Source organism: Trichomycterus rosablanca, chromosome 4 (genome assembly GCF_030014385.1).
Source record: "Trichomycterus rosablanca isolate fTriRos1 chromosome 4, fTriRos1.hap1, whole genome shotgun sequence".
In the NCBI taxonomy this organism is placed as follows: domain Eukaryota; kingdom Metazoa; phylum Chordata; class Actinopteri; order Siluriformes; family Trichomycteridae; genus Trichomycterus; species Trichomycterus rosablanca.
Window position 1 is genome coordinate 50,116,545 of NC_085991.1, and position 26,326 is coordinate 50,142,870.

The 26,326-nt window shown below is 39.7% G+C and overlaps 1 protein-coding gene across 1 annotated transcript; it reads right to left on the bottom strand.

Moving 5' to 3' along the window:
• Positions 1-40: 40 nt before the first annotated feature.
• LOC134311980 (B-cell receptor CD22-like) lies at positions 41-25,991 on the bottom strand. Its single transcript, XM_062993629.1, has 10 exons — positions 25,877-25,991; positions 19,124-19,390; positions 11,633-11,923; positions 8,355-8,630; positions 3,813-4,097; positions 3,017-3,292; positions 985-1,272; positions 486-734; positions 185-289; positions 41-96 (listed from the first exon to the last, which is right to left on the bottom strand). The coding sequence occupies exons 1-10, from the start codon at positions 25,989-25,991 to the stop codon at positions 41-43; spliced, it is 2,208 nt and encodes a 735-aa protein (XP_062849699.1).
• Between the last annotated feature and the right edge of the window lie 335 nt (positions 25,992-26,326).

Consider the following 26,326-nt stretch of genomic DNA (forward strand, 5'->3'; position numbering starts at 1 on the left):
CTGGATTATAATTCTAATGTAAAAACAGAACATTTAACACTCAGATGGAAGTTTCAGCCTCAACCACTGCGTCCAGTTTAATCTCACCAGTTACAGCTGTAAAATACACATTAATAAACATTTGTTATGTGTTTCATGGCTGATAAATACATGAATAAATGTGAATGAAACAGCGACTTTTTACCTCGAGCTCTGTAACATTTCACCAGGATGATGGTGGACAGCAGATACGGAAAAGCTGCCACAGCACTACTGATCATCTTCAGCACTGATAACGAAGCTTCTGACACTAAATAAAATAAAATACATCAATGTTTATACATTCAGATTTCAAATCCTACTTCAATACAAACATAAAGTCCAGAAGTTTTTCTTCACCAAGCACCACAGCTTCAACTCAGTCCAGTCTTTATTGTCTTTATTATTATTATTATTATTATTATTATTATTATATTATTATTATTATTATTATTATTATTTCTCACCTCTGATTGACACCCAGCTCTTTGGTGATTCTCCTCCCTCTGGGTATTTACAGTGGTAGAAACCTTCATCTGACTTTGAGACTTGATGGATCATCATCTCTCCTGAGGTCTGGTTCTGCACCACTGATCCATCTTTATAGAAATCAGCTCGGAGGTTTGAGGGTTTAGTTTTGCGATATAAACAGTGTAGAGTCAGAGATTCTCCTTCAGTCACAGGATGGACAGGAATCTCCAGAATTACGTCACCATCTTCAGAAAAGAAACAGATAAATAAGAGGAATCTATTACAGATACGTCTATCAGTGATAAATATCTATTGATGGATACAGATGTTTCTGAGATCATTAAATAATCAGACGTCAATACAGCTTTCACTGCAATGTTGTTTCCATCATTCTAGTTATTCTAAATGACTGAATTTCATACTGATCATTTATCAGCTTTACAAAATGTCAGATCTCGTAGATGAAGATTAATAATAAGAGCCCTGTAGACTCACCATGTACTGTGATGTTGACAGGATTACTGCTGCCTCCAGATTCAGATTCACACCAGTACACTCCAGTGTGGGATGTGCTGAGGGAGCTGATGTTGCATGTAGATTCTCCAGCTGATTCTGATACTGATGAACAGTCTAACACTCCTCGTCCATCATTTTTCTGAATGGAACTTTTTACTCTCCATTCAGTAGATTTACTCTGATCCACACAGCTCAGTGAGAGAGATTCATCAGTAAAGTGTTGAGTTTTGCTGGGACTGATGATCAGAGAAACTGAAGAAGATTCACCTTCAACACACACACACACACACAACCATTTATGTGATTTTATAGTTTTAAATGATGATTTTATTTCAGTTAGAGTTTTATGTCTTGTAAACAGCTTATAAGTGAGAATTCAGACCATTTAGATTTTGTAACTAACCCGTGTGCATATTTTATGAGATGTGCTTTAGAGGTAAATATTCATTTATTTTTTAAACCTGGGACTCACACTGATGATCTGATAAAGCAGATTACATGTAATAGGTACATTTGCTGCATCTTATCAAAAATGTGGTTGCTTCATCTACCCACATACAGGTCCAGAACACATGAAGCAGAAGTGTAGACTAATAATATGATTTATTTTTATTTAATACTGTTATTTTTATAACATAATAATATATATGAGTAATAGTTCTATTAATGGCTCCTACACTAACTGTGATGAATTTGTGTCCTGTTCATAACCCAGCTGTGGGGTGGACATTCACATCAGGATTTTCTGATAGAAAGCAGATTTTATTGTTCCATCAGTACTGACAAGTTGTCTAGGTCCTGCAGGAACAAAGCAGCCCAGAACATCATACTACCACCACCATGTTTCACTGTTGGTATGATGTTTTTATGGTGGAATGCAGATGTAACAGGACCCGTGTCCTCCAAAATGTTCCAACATCGACTCACAGACTATCATCCAAAAAAGTCTTGAGGGTCATCTAGATGTTTTTTTTTGGAAAATGTGAGACACACCTTTGTGTTCTTTTTGGTCAGCCGTGGTGTGCACCTTGCAACACAACCATGGAAGCTATTTTCCCCCAGCGTCTTTCTTATTGTGAAATTGTGTATATTGACCGTAACTGCAGTTCTTTAAATGTTTGTCTGGGTTCTTTTGGGACTTCCTGAGTGAGTCGTTGATGCATTCTGAATGAAATTTTGGTAGGCCGTCCACTCCTGGGAAGGTTCACAACTATTTCAGGTTTTCTCCATTAGCTCTCAATATGGTTTGTTAGAGTCCCAAAGGTTTACCAATGACTTTGGGTCTGTATCAAAACCTAGTACAAAAAAGATCACTACATAGGCAGCATTTTACATAATTTTCTCCAGAAAATGTCTCAATTTTTACATGCCTCAGAATGCTGCCTACTGAGACGCCTTATTCTGACCGATATTCCGACTAAGCTCCATGTGATTCTTCAGCCACAAAGGCAATCCCAGCATTCAGTGCGGCACAATTTTTGTCACAGAAAATTTCTAAAATTGAGGACAGAAAATAGTATTATTATTCATATTAGCCTAGTTAGCTAAAACTGAGGTGGTGGGCGGGGACAGCTGATGACAATCACTGTCACTTTCGCATCTGTTTATTGAATCTCTTTAAAATGTGGCATCATGTGCTTCTTTTTGAGACTTTCTAGCCTGTTTCACATTACCAGACAGGTTCTGTTTAAGTGATGTTTAGATTCAGCAGGTCTGGCAGTGATCATGCCTGGGTGTGGCTAGTAAGATTAAAAGCAATTGTAAACTGAAATAGTATAACTGTACACAGGACAGGTAGGGCTTAACAGCAATATTCCATCAACAAATAAAATCATCATTTAAAAAAAAAATCACTTTGTGTTTATTTGGGTCTTTGTTTATTATTGAATTGATGATTTAAAACATAAATGTGTAACAAATATGCAGAAAGAAAATAAATTGGAAAGGGGCAAATACTTTTTCACAGCACTGTACAGATGTTATTAAATACAGAAGAGATGATCAGACTCACCTGATACAGTCAGTAGAACATCATCACTGGGGTGTGAGGAACGTGAGCCTCCTGTCTCTGTTCCTGTACAGGTGTATTTACCTGCATGATTCTCTGTAACATCACTGATTCTGTACTGCTGATCATTACTGACAGTTTGGTCTGAACCTTCTTTATTCCAGCTGTACCTCCAGTTCTGGACACCTCCTCCATTCTCTATGTTACATGTGAGAGTAACAGAGTCTCCACTGAACACATGATCACCAGGCTCTATAATCACAACTGGTTTTGGTCTCACTGTAGAAAGAAAATAAAGTTTTAAATGAATAAATAAATAATTGTAATTAATTTTTCCCAGTAAGTGCACATAACATTAAAATAGTGAAACACTGGAGTGCTAACAAATATTAACAACCAAATACAACAAATATTAACTAATAATCTCTGTATTAGTTTTAAATATTTGGAATTCAAACGTCCTCAAATTCTCTCCTAAATACAAACTCAACTAACTGCATCATGTAGAAAATAATTCAGTGTAAAACTCATCAGCTTAGCAAATAAAACCTCTGCGATTTAAACAAATGATTCTAATTTCTCATGATGTGATTGTTATTAAATTATTATTGAATTATTTAACAATCTTTATTTAATAAAGTAAAAATAGTTTTACCACATTGGAAAGATTAATTTTAGCATTCATTTTTTATGAATGCAGTGCTCAAAGTTTTATGGAATAACATGGACCTAATTAAATTATTACTTTAATTTCTTGACTACATTAAATCTGTAATAAAAAGTATAAAACACAACAAACCTAAAACTGTAACAGTAACTGTATTACTGAGCTCTGAGTCGTAGTTGTAGTATTTTCCTCTTCGAGCTACACATTTGTACTCTGTTGTTCCTGTATTAGAAAGTTTCTCACTGAGTTTGTTGGTGGTGATTTTATCTGCAGAGATCTGAAGATTTACACGCTGATCATTTCTGTACCAGATGAAAGTCCATCCTGTAGACTGATTCAGATCACAGGTCAGAGTAACGGTGTCTCCAGTGTGGATGAAGTTCTGAGGTTCTAATCTCACAGTTGGTTTGGGTTTTGCTGTTAATAGAAAATAATGAAGATTTTAAAGCTGTTTGTTCTTTTACAGCTAAATCAGCAGCTTAATCACTTTTATTCTCTTATTTTCTCCACATTTAATCCAGAATCTGCTGAAAAAGCTACACTGCTACAACATCTCTAATTATACCATATGACCAAAAGTTTGTAGACAGCTGATGTGCAAAAATCACATCAAAACTACATATATATACTACACATAAACTGGTACAGTACAGGGGTGCGTTTCCCAAAACGTTCGTAACGCTAAGTACTTCGTAACCTCGTACTTACGAACATTCTTAAATTTACGAGTGTTTCCCGAAACCCTTCGCAACTAACGTAGTACTTAAAATCGTTCGTAAATTAAGAGTAGTCTGACCCATTCGTAACTCACTAAGTACCTCTTAACTTAAACTTTGCGTGCACAAAAACGATAAATTAAGCCAATTTGCCTTTAAAAAAGCTCACAGACGCACTGGTTCTGTATACCGCAACATCACCTTTATAAAAATATTAACTATCATGAAATATATATATTAAATTATACTTTATACTTTACACACACACACACACACACACACACACACACACACACTGTTCAGCCATAACATTAAAACCACCTTCTGGTTTCTACACTTACTGTCCATTTCATCACCTCCACTTACCATATATAGAAGCACTTTGTAGTTCTACAATTACTGACTGTAGTCCATCTGTTTCTTTGCATGCTTTGTTAGCCCCCTTTCATGCTGTTCTTCAATGGTCAGGACTCCCACAGGACCACCACAGAGCAGGTATTATATATGTACAGGGGTTGGACAATGAAACTGAAACACCTGTCATTTTAGTGTGGGAGGTTTCATGGCTAAATTGGAACAGTCTGGTGGCCAATCTTCATTAATTGCACATTGCACCAGTAAGAGCAGAGTGTGAAGGTTCAATTAGCAGGGTAAGAGCACAGTTTTGCTCAAAATATTGCAATGCACACAACATTATGGGTGACATACCAGAGTTCAAAAGAGGACAAATTGTTGGTGCACGTCTTGCTGGCGCATCTGTGACCAAGACAGCAAGTCTTTGTGATGTATCAAGAGCCACGGTATCCAGGGTAATGTCAGCATACCACCAAGAAGGACAAACCACATCCAACAGAATGAACTGTGGACGCAAGAGGAAGCTGTCTGAAAGGGATGTTCGGGTGCTAACCCGGATTGTATCCAAAAAACATAAAACCACGGCTGCCCAAATCACGGCAGAATTAAATGTGCACCTCAACTCTCCTGTTTCCACCAGAACTGTCCGTCGGGAGCTCCACAGGGTCAATATACACGGCCAGGCTGCTATAGCCAAACCTTTGGTCACTCGTGCCGATGCCAAACGTCGGTTTCAATGGTGCAAGGAGCGCAAATCTTGGGCTGTGGACAATGTGAAACATGTATTGTTCTCTGATGAGTCCACCTTTACTGTTTTCCCCACATCCGGGAGAGTTACGGTGTGGAGAAGCCCCAAAGAAGCGTACCACCCAGACTGTTGCATGCCCAGAGTGAAGCATGGGGGTGGATCAGTGATGATTTGGGCTGCCATATCATGGCATTCCCTTGGCCCAATACTTGTGCTAGATGGGCGCGTCACTGCCAAGGACTACCGAACCATTCTGGAGGACCATGTGCATCCAATGGCGGTGCCGTGTATCAGGATGACAATGCACCAATACACACAGCAAGACTGGTGAAAGATTGGTTTGATGAACATGAAAGTGAAGTTGAACATCTCCCATGGCCTGCACAGTCACCAGATCTAAATATTATTGAGCCACTTTGGGGTGTTTTGGAGAAGCGAGTCAGGAAACGTTTTCCTCCACCAGCATCACGTAGTGACCTGGCCACTATCCTGCAAGAAGAATGGCTTAAAATCCCTCTGACCACTGTGCAGGACTTGTATATGTCATTTCCAAGACGAATTGACGCTGTATTGGCCGCAAAAGGAGGCCCTACACCATACTAATAAATTATTGTGGTCTAAAACCAGGTGTTTCAGTTATTTTGTCCAACCTCTGTAGGTGCAGGTCATTCATTCAATTTTGACTATAAAATAAGCACTGTTGTATTTCAATGTTTAAATCATTTGATTATTTTTTATAACTGAATCAATAGATGGCACTAGTTAGCTATAATTCTGCCATTGAAAACTGCTTGGCCATGAAGTCCTGTTGATCAGGTAAAACTATTTGACTGGACTGTGCAGAGGACGGCCCAGGAGATGACCCAGGACTGCTGCAAAGTGAAGGCTGCACAGGAGATGGGGTAGATGGGTAGATGGGAACTTTAAACATACATTTACTCCCCCAGCTATCCCTTCAGTGGCTGCTGGACCTAGTATTGTCAGTAATGCTTCCTCTTCAGTAAGGCCTGTTGCAGATAACTGACCTACACCTGTTTTGGCCCTCTCTTACTTAAATTATGCCCCCGTTTGCGCTGTAGACTTGCCATGCTTTTCTGGATTGATGCATGAAAGGTTAATTGTGCACCTATTTATAGCCTTAATATGCAACAGATAGCGCTTGCAAATGTAATGTTTTTATACCAGTAATTTTAAGATATATTGGTAAGTAGTTTATAAAAAAGGTTTTCTTGAAGAATTATTTGCTTTTTGTGATGTAATAATGAGAAATTATATGATAATCGGTGAGTCAGTTTTCGACTGGTGGTGCCTTTTCAGAGGCGGAGCAAACAAAGAACTTCTTACACCTCGTTCTTAGTTTCGGAGACTTGCGAGGGCTTTTGGGAAACACTCGCAAGATTGGTGTTCTTAAAGTTACGTCATTCTTAAAGTTGTTCGTAAATTGCTAAGATCAATTGTTATCGGGAAACGCACCCCAGATGAGTATCAGCTTCATCTCACACTAAAAAAAGAGAAAAATCCAACATTTAACTGAAGTTTCCATCAGATGACAAACCATGCCAACAGATTATAGATTATTTGAAAGGCCTACAAGGAAAATGCCTTTCATGTTGTCTAACCACAACGTACCAGGAGTTAGTTAAAGGACTTTGACTGGAACCTTGTTCTAGGGTCAGATCAAATAAAAATTGTGCTTTTTGGGCAACAAACACTCAAGGTGGGTTTTGGAATAAAAAGAAGGAGAACTATACTGAAAATAACCTGATGCCCACTGTTAAGTATGGTGGAGGGTCTGTCATCTTGTGGGGCTTTTTTTTCTCCGAAGGCCCCAGGAGCATTGCATCATGGACTCCATAAAGTACCAGGACATTTTAAATCACACTTTATCAGTGAAGAGACTAAGAATTGGTTGTCACTGGTCTTCTATCAGAATTCAAAACATATGTCCAAAATAAACCAATGATTTATTGATCATTTACATCCACAAAAATAAAGCTTCTGCCATCAGTCACCTGATCTAAAGCCCATAGAAGAGCTGTGTGGTAATATAAAGAGAAGAAAGCACCAAAGAGGACCTGAAACCCTGGACGATCTGGAGAGATACATGGGTGCCAATAACTGTGGTTGTCAGAATTTTTTTTTTAATGAAATGATTTTTCTCATTTTTTTTTATTGTGAGATGAAGCTGTTTCACCAGACACTGTATTTTAAAACCTTTTTATTACTTGTTCACAGAAAATTTCACAATTATACACACACAGAGTTTTAGCTATACTGTATATTCTTTATAATACAGCTCACTGAGCTCTTACATTCATCCCTTGAATAAAAGTGTAATTGTTTCTCAGTTTAATTATATTTTTAAGATACAAATTTTAATTTCTATGAATTTGAGGTTTTATTCTGTAAATGTTTCTAAATGTATATCTGTGGTTCTTGTCTCTTAACAATAGAAGCACGTGCTAAAAACTGTTCTATTTCAGCTCTGATTAAATGACAACAAATCAGGTCACTAACGAGCGTTCTTCAGGTGGAATATCAGTGCTGCACAAGAAAAGGCAGATATTATATTACAGATTATTCTTTAATAACAAAACAACCACTAACTGCTCAAGCATTTTACCTTCGGTTACATTTATACTAAATCCTGACTGGAAGAGAAAATTTTATGTAATATGACGAGTACCAGCAGTGTAAATATTTTCAGATGTTAATACTCATGTAGCTCTAATCAGATCTTACACTGTGACTGAGTTACTGTAACATCTAAACAATCCTCTCACCTCTACACCAGTACTGAATACATGCTGATGTGATACAGATGTTAATCAATACAAATAAGATGATCAGACTCACCTGATACAGTCAGTAGAACAGCATCACTGGGGTGTGAGGAACGTGAGCCTCCTGTCTCTGTTCCTGTACAGGTGTATTTACCTGCATCAGCTACTGTAACATAACTGATTCTGTACTGCTGATCATTACTGACAGTTTGGTCTGAACCTTCTTTATTCCAGCTGTACCTCCAGTTCTGGACACCTCCTCCATTCACTATGTTACATGTGAGAGTAACAGTCTCTCCTATAAACACGTGATTATCAAGATAGATGGCCACAGTGGGTTTTGGTCTCTCTGTAGAAATAAAATAAAATATTATTTTCATTATCTGAAAATCCTTCAGTGTCACTCAATTAAAACAATTCTGTAAAGAAGAACAAAACTAAATATCTCCACAGTGACATAAAAACTCTTCACAAGTATCACAGATGTTTGATTGAAGTCGATACTGCCAAGGGTGGCACAACCAGTTTTTAGGTTTAGGGTCAGGGGCAATTAATTTTGCTCATGAGTGATATAAGTTTTAAATAACTCTTTATACATAATAAATGAAATGATGATATAAAAGCAGAATCTTGTGTTTAATTGATTTGTTTCTTCCATTAAAATAAGTTGATCTGAAACATTTTTTTTACAGTTATTTAAAGTGGGTCAGTGGTAGCTCAGTGGTTAAGGTATTAAACTAGTGATCAGAAGGTTGCTGGTACAAGCCCCACTACCACCAAGTTGCCACTGTTGGGCCCCTGAGAAAGACCCTTAACCCTCAGTTGCTTGAATTGTATTTGGCCACAATGATAAGTTGTTTTGGATAAGAGTTTTTTAATTAACTTTTTTATTGTATTATTATATATTGTTAATCTTTATTTATTTGAAGTAAAAACAGTTTAACTGCATTAGAAAGATGAATTTTAAATAATTGGGCTATTTTTAACAAGCTAAGAGATCATTCTGCAAATTATTTGGTGAAATTATTACATTAATTTCTTGACTAAATTAAATCTGTAATAAAAATTATAAAACATGAAAAACCTTCCACTGTAACAGTAACTGTAAATGTACAGTAACTGGATCACTGTACAGTACAGTGAGTAGTAGTAGTAGTAGTAGTAGTTATTAACTCTTTGTGCTCTACATTACTACAGAGCGACATTAAAAGAGCGACTCTTTACAAGCATCACAAACGTTTGCAGTTGATTGCATTTACTTTTTTACATTGGTGATACAGGTTTAATAATTAATAAACTGAATGATTATTTAAAAGCTGCATTTTGTGTTTGTGTGTCACCTTTATTTTTTATCAAAATTAGTTGGAAGAAACATTTAAATGTTACAAATTAGAGGACGCTCAGCTGGCGCAGTGGTAAAACACATGCTAGCACCCTGGAGCTGAGATCTCAAATACATCGTTTCGAATCTCAGCTCTACCATCCGGCTGGGCTGAGCGGCCACTTGAACGATTGGCCTGTTGTTCATATAGGGGTGGGGTGGTAGTAAGCCGGATAGGGTCTCTTCGTAACTAATTCAACTACGACCTTTGCTGCTGATGGATGGTGCCTGCACAGGGCCAGGGAAGGAGTGCGTTGATCAGGGTGTGTATCTCTGTACACAGTGCTGATCTGCATTAGCACTCGCCTAGTGCAAATGAAATAATGCATATGGCTGCTGCCCACGTGTCGGAGGGGGCGTGGGTTAGCTTCGTTCTGCTTAATAAGATCGGGGATCAACATTGGTGGAGAGGAAGCATGATGCAATTGGGCGAGTAGATGCGCTAAAAATGCTAAAAGAAAAAGGGGAGAAAATGCATAAAGAAAATATAAAAAAAACTGTAACAAATTAGCATATATAGGTAAAATGGCAAAAGGAAAATAAGTTTTTACAGCAGTGTATTTAATGTAACTTTTGACCCACAAATTTGTAGTTTTAAACACTGATTGCATTTTAATTGATTCTGTTTTTGGTATTTTTCATCATGTGAGTACAACATGTAGAAGATGAGTTCTGGAGGAACAACACAGATTCCTTCAAACCTGATGAGTGTTTCATTACAGAGTCCAATCTTAGAAATGTTAGGATTGTTAGGATTAGAAGTGGATTGAAACATGACCTGTGTTACTGTATTGTTTATGGAGCATTTTGTAAACGATGGATTCAAACATGTATTTATATTTATATACGTTTAATATGAGAAACTCAGCCTGTTATTTAAACAAATGGATCTTATTTCTTGTTATGTGATAGTTATTAAATTATTATAGAATCATTCAACATTTATCTTTATTTACAGTAAAAACAGTTTTACTGCATTGGAAAGAAGAATTTTCGGGTCAGTGGTAGCACAGTGTTTAAACTACTGAACTAGTGATCAGAAGGTTGCTGGTACAGGCCCCACAACCACCAATTTGACACCATTGGGCCCCTGAGAAAAGACCTTAACTCTCAGTTACTTGGCCACAACTGTAAGTTGTTTTGGATAAAAGTGTCTGTTAAATGTAATAAATGTAAAAATACATCATTTCTTTGTTCTAGTTTTTATTGCATGTTTAAATACTAAAATTATTAGTGCATTTATTTTACATTTTCAATTACAATCTTTAAACAAATTACTTATTTTTCATTGTGTTTATATTTATAGCATTTTAAATGTATCTAATATAGATTTTAAAAAGCTTTAAACATTTTTTAACATTGTTCAACACTGAACCTCCTCAAGTCAGTATATGTGATGTAAGTGTCTTTTTACTGAAAGTAGGTTTCTTTTATTTTAAATTAGTGTTAATGGTATTTTGGACTCTGTGCTCTGTGTTAGTTTTTGATCATAATTTCTTGTAGTCACTGTGGAGTCTCATCAACAAATAAATGAGTTTGTTTTTCTCTTCAGTTACTGAATAAATTGTTAAAAAAACATGAAGAATAATCAGAATAATATTGTAAAATGCAACCTTAAGAAATGATGATATTTTTCTAGATCACTCACCCCTAAACCTCAGTTTATTCTTGCTCATAAACAACATCTTCCATAACCACTCAACACTTAACCCAATCATGATTTTTTGATCACTGTATATCAAATGTATATCATTGCTCGTCTCACAACATCCAGCTTTTTATTATTATAATGTTAATTTGAATTATTCAACATTAGTCTTTATTTATTTAATGTAAAAAAAAAATTGCATTAATTAAAGCCTTCTTCTCAGCTAAGAGATCGTTCTGCAAATTATTTGGTGAAATTATTACCTTAAGGTATTGATTACATCAAATTTGTAAAAAAAAAAAAAGTATAAGACATGACAAACCTTCAACTGTAACAGTAACTGGATCACTGAACTCTGAGTCGTAGTATTTGTGGTTGTTGTTTTCTCTTCGTGCTCTACATTTGTACTTTGTTGTTCCTGTATAATAAAGTTTCTCACTGAGTTTGTTGGTGGTGATTTTATCTGCAGAGATCTGAGGATTTACTTCCTGATCACTTCTGTACCAGATGAAAGTCCATCCTGTAGACTGATTCAGATCACAGGTCAGAGTAACGGTGTCTCCAGTGTAGATGAAGTTCTCAGGTTCTGATCTCACAGTTGGTTTGGGTTTTGCTATTAATAGAAAATGATGAAGATTAAATCAGTTGAATCTTGTTCATTCTCTCATTTCCCCAAAATTTAATCCAGAATCTGCTGATAAAAAGCTTCACTGCTACAATGTTGGGATGAGAAAATGCAAATAAAAACCACAGCATGTTTTGAATTTTCTTTGACTTTTATTTCATTGCAGACAGAATTAACTCAATATTTTATGTTTTTTTTCTGGTCAATTTTATTTTATTTGTTAATTTACATCCATTCCTGCATTCCAGGCCTGCAACAGATTTTTAAAAAGTTGGGACACTAAAGCATTTACCACTTTGTAATGTGTGGAGCAGGTGGTTTTGCATCGTCTTGTTAAAAATGCTGGACGTCCCTGGAAAAGACGACGTCTTGAAGGCAGCAGATGTTGCTCTAAGATCTCAATGTACTTTTCTGCATTAATGCTGCATCACAGAAGTGTTAATGACCCTTACCAAGGGCACTGACCCACCCCCATACCATGACAGACCCTGGCACTGACACACCATAAACCATGACAGACCCTGGCACTGACACACCATAAACCATGACAGACCCTGGCACTGACACACCATAAACCATGACAGACCCTGGCACTGACACACCCATATACCATGACAGACCCTGGTACTGACACACCCTCATACCATGACAGACCCTGGCACTGACACACCATAAACCATGACAGACCCTGGCACTGACACACCCTCATACCATGACAGACCCTGGCACTGACACACCATAAACCATGACAGACCCTGGTACTGATACACCCCCATACCATGACAGACCCTAGTACTGACACACCCCCATACCATGACAGACCCTGGTACTGACACACCCCCATACCATGACAGACCCTGGTACTGACACACCCCATACCATGACAGACCCTGGTACTGACACATCTGGCACTTATGTTCTTATTTGAATTAAAATTGTATTCATGAAAAATTTCAATCTGGATTTAGACCCAACCATAGTACCGAAACCGCATTAATTAGAGTAGTTAACAAGTTGTTAATGTCTTCTGATAATGGATGTGTCTCTTTTCTTGTTCTATTAGATCTTAGTGCAGCGTCTGATACGGTCGATAAGAACAATTTACTGGATAGGCTAGAAGATACAGTAGGTGTTAAAGGACTCGCGCTCTCTTGGTTTCAATCATATCTGACTGACCGCTCGCAATTTGTTTATGTAAATAATAAATGCTCGAAAACTACAAAAGTAAAGTGTGGTGTTCCACAGGGGTCAGTACTGGGAGCGCTATTACAACCCCAATTTCAATGAAGTTTGGACGTTGTGTAAAACATGAATAAAAACAGAATACGATGATTTGCAAATCCTTTTCAACCCATATTCAATTGAATACACTACAAAGACAAGATATTTAATGTTCAAACTGATAAACTTTATTGTGTTTTGCAAATATTCACTCATTTTGAATTTGATGCCTGCAACACGTTCCAAAGAAGTTGGGACAGGGGCATGTTTACCACTGTGTTACATCACCTTTCCTTTTAACAACACTCAATAAGCGTTTGGGAACTGAGGACACTAATTGTTGAAGCTTTGTAGGTGGAATTCTTTCCCATTCTTGCTTGATGTACAACTTCAGTTGCTCAACAGTCCGGGGTCTCCGTTGTTGTATTTTGCGCTTCATAATGCGCCACACATTTTCAATGGGCGACAGGTCTGGACTGCAGGCAGGCCAATGTAGTACCCGCACTTTTTTACTACGAAGCCACGCTGTTGTAACACGTGCGGTAGAGTTTTAACTTGCACTTGTACATGGAGCGACAAACTGTGTTCACTGACAATGGTTTCCTGAAGTGTTCCTGAGCCCATGTGGTGATATCTGTTACAGAATGATGTCGGTTTTTAATGCAGTGCCGCCTGAGGGATCGAAGGTCACGGGCATTCAATGTTGGTTTTCGGCCTTGCCGCTTACTTGCACAGATTTCTCCAGATTCTCTGAATCTTTTGATGATATTATGGACTGTAGATGATGAAATCCCTAAATTCCTTGCAATGGCACCTTGAGAAACATTGTTCTTAAACTGTTGGACTATTTGCTCATGCAGTTGTTCACAAAGTGGTGAACCTTGCTTGTGAACGACTGAGCCTATCGGGGACGCTCCCTTTATACCCAATCATGACATTTACCTGTTTCCAATTAACCTGTTCACCTGTGGAATGTTCCAAACAGGTGTTTGTTGAGCATTCCTCAACTTTCCCAGTCTTTTGTTGCCCCTGTCCCAACTTCTTTGGAACGTGTTGCAGGCATCAAATTCAAAATGAGTGAATATTTGCAAAAAAACAATAACGTTTATCCGTTTGAACATTAAATATCTTGTCTTTGTAGTGTATTCAATTGAATATGGGTTGAAAAGGATTTGCAAATCATCATATTCTGTTTTTATTTGTTTTACACAATGTCCCAACTTGGGTTGTTTTTACACTCTATATGCTTCCACTAGGAGAAATTATCCATAAACATGGTATAAATTTTCACTGCTATGCAGATGACACACAGCTGTATACAGTGTATCACAAAAGTGAGTACACCCCTCACATTTCTGCAAATATTTCATTATATCTTTTCATGGGACAACACTATAGACATGAAACTTGGATATAACTTAGAGTAGTCAGTGTACAGCTTGTATAGCAGTGTAGATTTACTGTCTTCTGAAAATAACTCAACACACAGCCATTAATGTCTAAATAGCTGGCAACATAAGTGAGTACACCCCACAGTGAACATGTCCAAATTGTGCCCAAATGTGTCGTTGTCCCTCCCTGGTGTCATGTGTCAAGGTCCCAGGTGTAAATGGGGAGCAGGGCTGTTAAATTTGGTGTTTTGGGTACAATTCTCTCATACTGGCCACTGGATATTCAACATGGCACCTCATGGCAAAGAACTCTCTGAGGATGTGAGAAATAGAATTGTTGCTCTCCACAAAGATGGCCTGGGCTATAAGAAGATTGCTAACACCCTGAAACTGAGCTACAGCATGGTGGCCAAGGTCATACAGCGGTTTTCCAGGACAGGTTCCACTCGGAACAGGCTTCGCCAGGGTCGACCAAAGAAGTTGAGTCCACGTGTTCGGCGTCATATCCAGAGGTTGGCTTTAAAAAATAGACACATGAGTGCTGCCAGCATTGCTGCAGAGGTTGAAGACGTGGGAGGTCAGCCTGTCAGTGCTCAGACCATACGCCGCACACTGCATCAACTCGGTCTGCATGGTCGTCATCCCAGAAGGAAGCTGACGCACAAGAAAGCCCGCAAACAGTTTGCTGAAGACAAGCAGTCCAAGAACATGGATTACTGGAATGCCCTGTAGTCTGACGAGACCAAGATAAACTCGTTTGGCTCAGATGGTGTCCAGCATGTGTGGCGGCGCCCTGGTGAGAAGTACCAAGACAACTGTATCTTGCCTACAGTCAAGCATGGTGGTGGTAGCATCATGGTCTTGGGCTGCATGAGTGTTGCTGGCACTGGGGAGCTGCAGTTCATTGAGGGAAACATGAATTCCAACATGTACTGTGACATTCTGAAACAGAGCATGATCCCCTCCCTTCGAAAACTGGGCCTCATGGCAGTTTTCCAACAGGATAACGACCCCAAACACAACCTCCAAGATGACAACTGCCTTGCTGAGGAAGCTGAAGGTAAAGGTAATGGACTAAACCCAATTGAGCACCTGTGGCGCATCCTCAAGTGGAAGGTGGAGGAGTTCAAGGTGTCTAACATCCACCAGCTCCGTGATGTCATCATGGAGGAGTGGAAGAGGATTCCAGTAGCAACCTGTGCAGCTCTGGTGAACTCCATGCCCAGGAGGGTTAAGGCAGTGCTGGATAATAATGGTGGTCACACAAAATATTGACACTTTGGGCACAATTTGGACATGTTCACTGTGGGGTGTACTCACTTATGTTGCCAGCCATTTAGACATTAATGGCTGTGTGTTGAGTTATTTTCAGAAGACAGTAAATCTACACTGCTATATAAGTTGTACACTGACTACTCTAAGTTATATCCAAGTTTTATTTCTATAGTGTTGTCCCATGAAAAGATATAATAAAATATTTGCAGAAATGTGAGGGGTGTACTCACTTTTGTGATACACTGTATATCAGCCAAACCAAATGATACCGACACAATCAGTAAGATAGAAGATTGTGTAAACGACATAAAAAACTGGATGTCGTGTAATTTTCTTTTACTTAATTCAGATAAGACTGAGGTTTTACTTGTTGGCTCTAAAGCTGCAAGAGACAAGTTGTCTAACCTGGTGCTAAACCTAAACATGTTCTCTGTTACTCCCAGCCCAGATGTAAAAAACTTGGGTGTCACAATAGATTCAGATCTTTCCTTTGATACACACATTAATAATATTACTAAAGTTGCTTTCTATCATTTGCGTAATATTTCTAAAATAAGAAATATACTATCTGTTAATGATGCTGAAAAACTGATCGCTTCGTTTATAACTTCTGGGTTAGATTATTGTAATGCTCTTCTAACTGGATGCTCTAATAGATCCATACACAATCTCCAGTTAGTTCAAAATGTAGCAGCTCGAGTGCTAACTAGAACTAAAAAGTTTGATCATATTAGTCCTGTTCTATCATCTCTACACTGGCTGCCAGTTAAATTCCGCATTGATTACAAAATACTTTTACTAACCTATAAAGTGCTACATGGTCTGGCTCCACAGTATCTTAGTGAGCTTATTGATCACTACAGCCCAGCGCATCCACTTCACTCACAAGATGCAGGGTTACTTATAGTTCCTAAAATTAAAAAGACCACAGCTGGTGGAAGAGCATTTTCGTACAAAGCTCCACAACTTTGGACTAATCTTCCTGCCTCTGTTCAGGATTCGGACACAGTCTCAATGTTTAAATCTAAACTGAAAACATATTTATTTTCTCAGGCTTTTGATTAGTATAGACAGAGGCGCAGAGTTTGGGGGTTGTACGAAAGTCATTGTTTCTTTTTACCTGAACCCACATCACCTGAATCGTGACGTCACTTGGCTTTGCTTTTGCGGTTTGCTGTCAACCCTAATATTTGCTGTGTGTACTTGACAAAAAGTGAGTAAAACTGCTGTGCAACTCTTAATGTCTATAGGCCATAATACGAGTGAATATCGCCTATATAGCGGACATTAGTGTGTGCCTGTTTATGTGACCAGCGTGTATTGTTTGTGCTTTGGTATATTTTGGCGTTATTATTATTTATTAGATAGCCTATTTGTAACTTTTATCAGTTATGTTGGATTAATCAATATTTGAGTTAATGCGCTGTTTAGTATGCATTTAGTTTATGCAGGGTAAAACGTTACACAAATTAGTTTGTTAATAATAGTTGATATGTGGTGTATTAGCTAGAAATACTTTTATATTAATATGTTTTATATATTGTTGTTTCCTTTTAGACCACAGCTTTACCACACAGCTTTAGAACACAGCTTTACCACACAGCTTTACAACACGGCTTTACAACACGGCTTTAGAACACAGCTTTACCACACAGCTTTACAACACGGCTTTAGAACACAGCTTGTAAACCTCAGCCTAGCAACTACAGCATCTGTAACTCATGTAACCCAGCATATTTACAACACCTTGTACAAAATACTTGAACATCAAATAAAGGAGCAATTTAAAGGAACCTCCCTCTGCCTTTGTTTTCTTATCGGAACAAAACATTCCATTGATTGCCGCCACAACCAGTTTTCCTTTGGAGGGTATAATCCCCCTCCGCTACATCGGTTCCTGGTCATAGAAACTTGTGGTGATCAGGGATGTTGGGTTGCTGTCGTTCTGCCTCTCCTGTACGATCACTCAGGTTTGATGACGGTGGGGAGATGGGCGCTGATGTCCTGTGAAAGCCTTCATGACCTTGTTAACTTCTCGCTCTCCCTTTTAGTTATGCTGTAATAATTAGGGCTGCCGGAGTCAAAAACTCTCTGTAAAACTGTTTTACTCAACTAGCATTGTTCATTGTTAACTACATTCTCTATTGTTTTACCCCAAGGGCATTCTGATGGAAACCTGTTTACCCGCCGAGGTTAAGGATTAAAGTCGAGACTGCCGTGCCAACAATGCTGCTCCTGCCGGATGTGACGGGTCTGGAGTAATTGCACCAAGAATGACAAGAACTCACTACAGACTTTATTAAAGACTAGACCGAATATTAACTCTAATATTATTTATGTATTTATTTATTGCCAGTTATAACTTTTAGTTCATTTAATTCTGTGTTTGTATGATTTGTGTAAATCCTATTTATTTAAAGTTTCCTCCAGACCACCCAAGAAGGATGGGCCCTGCTGAGTCTGGTTCCTCTCAAGGTTTCTTCCTGTAATTTTCAGGGAGTTTTTCCTTGCCACAGTCGCCCTCGGCTTGCTCAACAGGGGTTTTTATATCTGTTGGTCCTGGATTTTGTAAAGTTGTTTTGAGACAATGTCTATTGTAAAAAGCGCTATATAAATAAAGTTGACTTAACACACCACATACCATGACAGACCCTGGTACTGACACACCTCATACCATGACAGACCCTGGTACTGACACGCCCCCATACCATGACAGACCCTGGTACTGACACACCCCCATACCATGACAGACCCTGGTACTGACACACCCCCATACCATGACAGACTCTGGCTTTGGGACTTGTTGCTGATGAGTGGTAATTTTTGTCTTTGGCCCTGAGCAGGCAGCATTTCCTACAATAAATTTAAACATTTTCCCAGTACTTTTGGAATGTGCTGCAGGCACAAACTCAGGAATGGATGTAAAATAACACATGAATAAAGTTGACCAGGCAAAACATGAAATATCTCAGGTTCCTACTGCCTGAAAAAAAGGTCAAAGTAAATATAAGAAACACTTCCATCTTTATTATTTCCATTCTGTTCCATTTCTGTCAGATTTTGGGTTGCACAAAAAAAAAAAAACAATGAAGCTGGTGAGTAAATAAAACACTGGTTTGAAAATGTTTGCTTTGCACATTTATCAAATAATAGTTTAAGAGAATTATCAAATCTCATATTCTTCTTTTATTGCATTTTTCAAAATGCCCCAACTTTTTCTGATTTGGGTCGTACAACCAAAAGTTTGTCAATGCATGCTGTTGTGATACAGATGTTAATCAATACAGATGATCAGACTCACCTGATACAGTCAGTAGAACAGCATCACTGGGGTGTGAGGAACGTGATCCTCCTGTCTCTGTTCCTGTACAGGTGTAATTACCTGCATGCTTCTGGTGAACATTATTGATAATGTAATAATTTTCACTTTTGACATAACCATCTTTATTCCAGCTGTACCTCCAGTTCTGGACACCTCCTCTATTCTCTATATTACATGTGAGAGTAACAGTCTCTCCTCTAAACACGTGATTATCAGGATTTATGATCACAGTGGGTTTTGGTCTCTCTGTAGAAAGAAAATTATTTACATTAATAAGTGATTTGTGTATAATGTTTGTAAGTGTATACTGATCAGCCATAACATTAAAACCACCTCCTTGTTTCTACACTCACTGTCCATTTTATCATCTCCATTTACCATATAGAAGCACTTTGTAGTTCTACAATTACTGACTGTAGTCCATCTGTTTCTCTACATGCTTTGTTAGCCCCCTTTCATGCCCCTTTCACAGGACCAGAGCAGGTATTATTTAGGTGGTGGATCATTCTCAGCACTGCAGTGACACTGACATGGTGGTGGTGTGTTAGTGTGTGTTGTGCTGGTATGAGTGGATCAGACACAGCAGCGCTGCTGGAGTTTTTAAACACCTCACTGTCACTGCTGGACTGAGAATCGTCCACTAACCAAAAATATCCAGCCAACAGCGCCCCATGGGCAGCGTCCTGTGACCACTGATGAAGGTCTAGACGATGACCAACTCAAACAGCAGCAATAGATGAGCGATCGTCTCTGACTTTACATCTACACGATGGACCAACTAGGTAGGAGTGTCTAATAGAGTAGACAGTGAGTGGACACGGTATTTAAAAACTCCAGCAGCACTGCTGTGTCTGATCCACTCATACCAGCACAACACACACTAACACACCACCACCATGTCAGTGTCACTGCAGTGCTGAGAATGATCCACCACCTAAATAATACCTGCTCTGTGGTGGTCCTGTGGGGGTCCTGACCATTGAAGAACAGAGTAAAATGGGGCTGACAAAGCATGCAGAGAAACAGATGGACTACAGTCAGTAATTGTAGAACTACAAAGTGCTTCTATATGGTAAGTGGAGCTGATAAAATGGACAGTGAGTGTAAAAACAAGGAGGTGGTTTTAATGTTATGGCTGATCAGTGTATATCATTGCAAAACAATAAGGTACATACAGTACATTATGATGTAAATATAATTATACAATAAAATAAAATACAAATAAATTACCTTCAGTTACTTCACAGTGGAAGAGTCCAGTCAGCACTAAATGTGAGGAGAGAAACAGAGGAAAAATCATTATTTTAAGATGTAATCACAGACAAAATGTATGAATCTTTTCTTATAATTTGCAGGGTGCTTAATCAAAGTAGAACAAAAATGTATAGTTAAAAAGCCACAAATAGAGCAATAAAAAATAAGCAGCCAGAATAACACAAACAAAATGACAAATACAAAAACACAAAACATCCAAACACAGGGCCGCTCTGTAAAAGGTGGTTGTGCCATGATGGCTGAAAAGTGCAGCAACACCGGCCGAGTCTGTGTTGACAGAAAACTGGACTAGATTGCCCAGCATCGTGGTTCTAAGATAAAGCAGGTTGCTAACAGAAGAGCTGGCAAGTTCAATGAAAAAAAGCTTAATAAATAGAAACTCTTCCACCTGGAGTCAGCAGTGCTTCTAGATTGTACTGATCATGACGATCACTGTATGTACAGTAGTTTAGTCTTGCATTTGTAGACACAGGGACAAAGTGTTTATCTGCAAGCATTTTCTAAAGGATTTCTGAGCTCATGTTCATCTAGTTCATCTAGTTTTACAAAATAAGAAAGCTTGAACCATCCTTGCTTGGCGATGACTGAGGCATCTGTTCATTTTGTTCCAAACTTTGGTGTTTTTTAATTATTCTACAAACTACTCAGTCTAACTTCACCTGTCCCAACTTTTATGGAATTAGTCTAGGATATTATTATAAAGTAGCATACAATAGGGGCAGCCGTAACGTAAATACAGTAATTAATTTATGTAAAAGGTCGGTCCACACCACCGGTCACCAGCAGGGGGACTGGACAGAGCAGTAAGAGAGCAAATGGGAGCAGCTCCCAGAACCCCGTTTCCCAGAAGCCCCAGCACTGATTACTGATCCGATTGGCTTTATAGCTTTTTTTACAAAACCTACCGAGTTCTGATGCACAAAAATTCACCAGAAAGAAAAGTGTTACTTTTAATTTTGTGTTAATTTACCAATTTTAGAGCTCTAATAAAAAAAAACCAAATCAAATTATCAAATCACTCCACTATATAATTTAAGAGCATTAACTCTTTTATTAATGAACTAAATTTCAGACATGTTTACTGTAGTAATCTGGGTTGATGGGATGGCAAACTTATAAAAAAGTCAAATCAAATTGTTATCAAATGCCACACCCACAATCATAAAGAACACTAGTACACATCTTGTGATTTTGAGACAATTTTACTTTAGGCATTTAGAATAATATGATTGCAAACCTAAGTAAAGTGTATAGTTGGTTGTTTTAAGACCACATTTTGAAGTCAAATAAAATAATCCAATAATAACCTCTACAACTGGTCAATTACAATTCAACTTTTTTTGATCCATTTGCATAATTTTATCATGTTATGTTTTTATGTTGTCAAAATATAAACAGAAGGATGTATAACGAGTAGGAAGGAAAATAACAGAGAAGATCTGAATTTCCAACTTTTTAGATCTACTGTACATATAGGTTGTAACTTTTCTTTCTGGTAAATTGTTGTGCATCAGAACTCGGTAGGTTTTGTATATTAAGCTGTATATGCTTTACCCTCTTCAACACCTAGCAACTGTATTACCATAAAACCGGGTTTAGACGCACAGTAAAACTTTTAGTGCAGATAGCGTGACCACAGTCAGATTTTAAATCTGAGGGTACAGTTTACAAATCCGTGCGTATGGATTACTAAACCGTGGGTACGGGTGAGACACACCTGCTGGGCTCTGCATAAAAAGCTCACCCAAACCATGGCTCACTGCTGCACCTTTGTAGAGGGGCAGACGGTAACTAGCAAAATGTGAAACATAAAACTATAACAAACAAGTAAATCGCCATTTTCAGCGTCTCCTTTGTTTGCCATTCCTGCATTTTTTAATACCACCTTTTGGAGTGCTTTTTTCACCTATTTTCAGTGGTAAAGCGCTGCTTCTTGGTTCAGTGGGTTGCCGGTTCGAATCCGGCCTCAAGCAATTGCAACTGTGAAAAGACGCAAACGTTGTCTGTTCATCTCCACACCTCTACGCTCTTGGGCGCACCAACTCCCCCTTCCCAATACCATAACAATTCATTAAAAAAAATTTATTTATTTATTAGTATCTAAACATCATGTTTTACACTTTGGTTACATTCATGATATGAACGGTAGTTACTCATTACACAAGATTCATCAGCTCACAAGGTTATATCAAACACAGTATCTCATTTAGTATCTCCAATTTATCTGGCTGCATGTTTTTGGACTGTGGGAGGAAACCATCCCACCTGGGGATCGAACCCAGGACCTTCTTGCTGTGAGGTGACAGTGCTACCCATTGAGCCATTATGCTGCCTAATTTAAATTTAAAAATATGGTTACATGAAATCACATGGTAACAATGACACCTCAACATATTTTAACACACACACACAAACATACATGCACACAAGCCCCAAAAATTAATTTCTTTTACCAGGGTGCCAGTAATTGAGGAATGAACTGTAAATTCACCCCATTTATCAAAGACCCCCCCCCCCCCCCCCCCCATTAGACCCCCACTCACCAGAAACTACTGGTGGACTATTTTCAGAATGTTTGTGTGTGGTGTACTTGTATGAGTGTATCAGGTGCAGCAGTGTTGTTGGGATATTTAAATACCTGTGCCAATACTGAGAATAGTGCTCCAACCAAAAATATAAAGCCAATAGCATCATGTGATCAGAAAGTTTCCACTAATAAATGACTGTAGTAAGATTGACAAACATTGTGCATTATAAAAAAAAAATACTAGTTTCTAACTGTACACCTACAACTAGTGTGTTCCTAATAAAAAGGTCAGTAAGATTAAACAATATTCAAAATCCCAACAACATTGCTGAACCTGATGCAATACCAGTGCAACATTCATTACTGCAGTAGTGTCACGAACGGGGGCTAAGGCAAGACAATGGGGCAGACACACACGCAGAGATGCAAACACACTAAGAATTTATTAGTAACAAAAGCTAATCACAAGGGCTAGGAACATAGCTAGTAATGAGAGCTAAACACAAGAGCTAATAACATAGCTAGTAACGAGAACTAAACACAAGAGCTAGTAACATAACTAGTAACGAGAGCTAAACACAAGAGCTAGTAATGAGAGCTAAACACAAGAGCTAGTAACATAGCTAAACACAAGAGCTAGTAACATAGCTAGTAACGAGAGCTAAACACAAGAGCTAGTTACAGAGCTTAACCGAGTCCTGTCCAAAAGTCCACACCAGAGCAGTTCAAAATAGGTTCCAAAGTCTACACAAAAGCTGCCTCCTTAAATAAGGAGCAGCTGGAGATAATTAGGCCACATGAACCAATCATGAGCAGGCATGGCAGGAGACAGTGTGCTCACGGAGAAGGGGGGCGTGGCAGACAAGCTCCAGAGCACACAGAGGCTTCAAGTGTTACATAACCCCCCCCCCCCCCCCCTGGAGTGCCTAGAAAACAAAACAAAAAAAACACAAGGAGGTCCTGGTTCCTGCGGGGCAAATTTGAAGTATATCTTGAGGCAGGCATGACAAAAGCGTCAGAACACAGGCTGCTAACGGAAAACCAGCCAACGAGAGTTCAGAAGCACGCTCTGGCAGTGCTTACTTAACAGGAGCGCCATCGGGGGGCGCCAACTCAGAACAGGAGTGCCATCGGGGGCGCCAACTCGGAAACAGGAGCGCCATCAGGAAGCGCCAAGTCAGCTGCGTGGAGCCTGGCGAAGAGGCTTCGGGAGTCAGCTGCGTGGAGCCTTAAGAGGCGTCTGGAGTCAGCTGCGAGGACCCTTGAGAAGAGGCGTCCGGAGTCAGCTGCGAGGACCCTGGAGAGGCGTCCGAAGTCAGCTGCGAAAACACTGGGGAAACATCATTAACCAGCTGCGAGGACCCTGGAGAGGCGTCCGAAGTCAGCGGCGAAAACACTGAAGAAACATCATTAACCAGCTGCGAGGACCCTGGAGAGGCATCCAGAGTCAGCTGCGAGGACCCTTGAAAAACTCCTTGAATCAGCTGTAAGGACCCTGGAGAGGCATCCGAAGTCAGCTGCGAAAACACTGGGGAAACATCATTAACCAGCTGCGAGGGCCCTGGAGAGGCGTCCGAAGTCAGCTGCGAAAACACTGAAGAAACATTAACCAGCTGCGAGGACCCTGGTGAGGCGTCCGGAATCAGTTGCTTGGAACTTGAAGATTTGTCTTGAATCAGTTGCTTGAACCCTGGAGGGACGTCTTGAATCAGCTGCTTAAACCCTGGAGGGACGTCGTGAATCAGCTGCTTAAACCCTGGAGGGACGTCGTGAATCAGCTGCTTGAACCCTGGAGGGACGTCGTGAATCAGCTGCTTGAACCCTGGAGGGACGTCGTGAATCAGCTGCTTGAACCCTGGAGGGACGTCGTGAATCAGCTGCTTAAACCCTGGAGGGACGTCGTGAATCAGCTGCTTGAACCCTGGAGGGACGTCATGAATCAGCTGCTTGAACCCTGAAGGGACATCGTGAATCAGCTGCTTGAACCCTGAAGGGACATCGTGAATCAGCTGCTTGAACCCTGGAGAGACGTCTTGAATCGAGCTGAATTCAAGCAGCAGAGCTGAAGGAGAATTGTCTGTAGTAGCCTGTGGCTTGAACTCTGCAGGCTGGAACATAAAGCTTGGAACTTTGACAGGAAACAAAACTGGAGAGGACTTGGAACTGTTCGACTCTGTCTGGGTGGCAGGAGGGCCCGAACGTACAAACAGACCGTTTTGGAAACCCTGACTCGTAGACTTACTCCTAAGACCGAGCGAGACGGACGAACACGGAACAGGACTAGACAAACTAGAACTCATGGAACCTGACTTAGAGACATGACTAACTTGAATAGACGGACAAGACATGGCAGGCTGACTGACCTGAACCTGAATACCTGGAACTGGCAAACAAACAGAAGGACCCCTGGAGCCATTGGGATCTTTACAAGGAACATGACTAGACAAACTAGGACTTACTGAACCTGACTTAGACCCAGGACAGATCTGGCGAACTGGCGAACACGACATGGACTGAGACAACAGCCATAGACTTTCTTAGACAAAGATTCAGACTGGGCACTGGGGGAAATTTAACATCCCCAGTGGGCACTGGATGCCAGGTATAAGCTGCAGTGGGCGCTTTGCTGCGTGTAGCGTCTCCAATGGGCATGGAACGGTCACGAGCATTGATAGCAGGCACTGGCACCCGGACCAAATCAGCAGTGGGCACTGGGGGAAATTTAAAATCCCCAGTGGGCACTGGATGCTGGGTATAAGCTGCAGTGAGTGCTTTGCTGCGTGTAGCTTCTCTAATAAGCATGGGGAGGTCACGAGCATTGATAGTGGGCACTGGCACCCGGACCACATCAGCAGTGGGCACTGGGGGAAATTTAACATCCCCAGTGGGCACTGGATGCTGGGTATAAGCTGCAGTGGGCACTTTGCTACGTGAAAATTTTGCTCTCATGAGGTCCTCGAACACCTTAACCGAGTTCAGCACAGTTCCCTTGTCAGACCACAGCTGCCTGGCCCACTCACGAGCGGCACCCCTCAGTCTAGACATCATGAATCGTACCTTGTCGATTTCAGCTGGCTGGGGGTCCAGAAGGTGCTGCAGGTAGAGCTGGCTCTGCAGAAGGAAGCCGTCGACAAATGAGTCGCTTCCATCATATGGAGCTGGCCTAGTAGGGTCTGAGGAAACCTCATGGAGTTAAACTCCGGGAAAACATGAACAAAAAACATCTTGCTGTGTCCTGTTAATAGGGGACCTATTATGTCACGAATAGGGGCTCTAAGCAAGACAAAGGCACGGACACACAAGCAGAGATGCAAACACACTAAGAATTTATTAGTAACAAAAGCTAATCACAAGGGCTAGGAACATAGCTAGTAACGCGA

Bases quoted from the DNA above. Each gene is read 5' to 3' on its own strand.
- LOC134311980 (XM_062993629.1), bottom strand. From the start codon at position 25,991: ATGTCTAGACTGAGGGGTGCCGCTCGTGAGTGGGCCAGGCAGCTGTGG. The intron at 4,098-8,354 runs GTGAGTCTGATC...TTCTATTAACAG, and splicing joins TGTTCTACTGACTGTATCAG to CAAAACCCAAACCAACTGTG. The intron at 3,293-3,812 runs GTTTGTTGTGTT...TTCTTTCTACAG, and splicing joins AGTTACTGTTACAGTTTTAG to TGAGACCAAAACCAGTTGTG.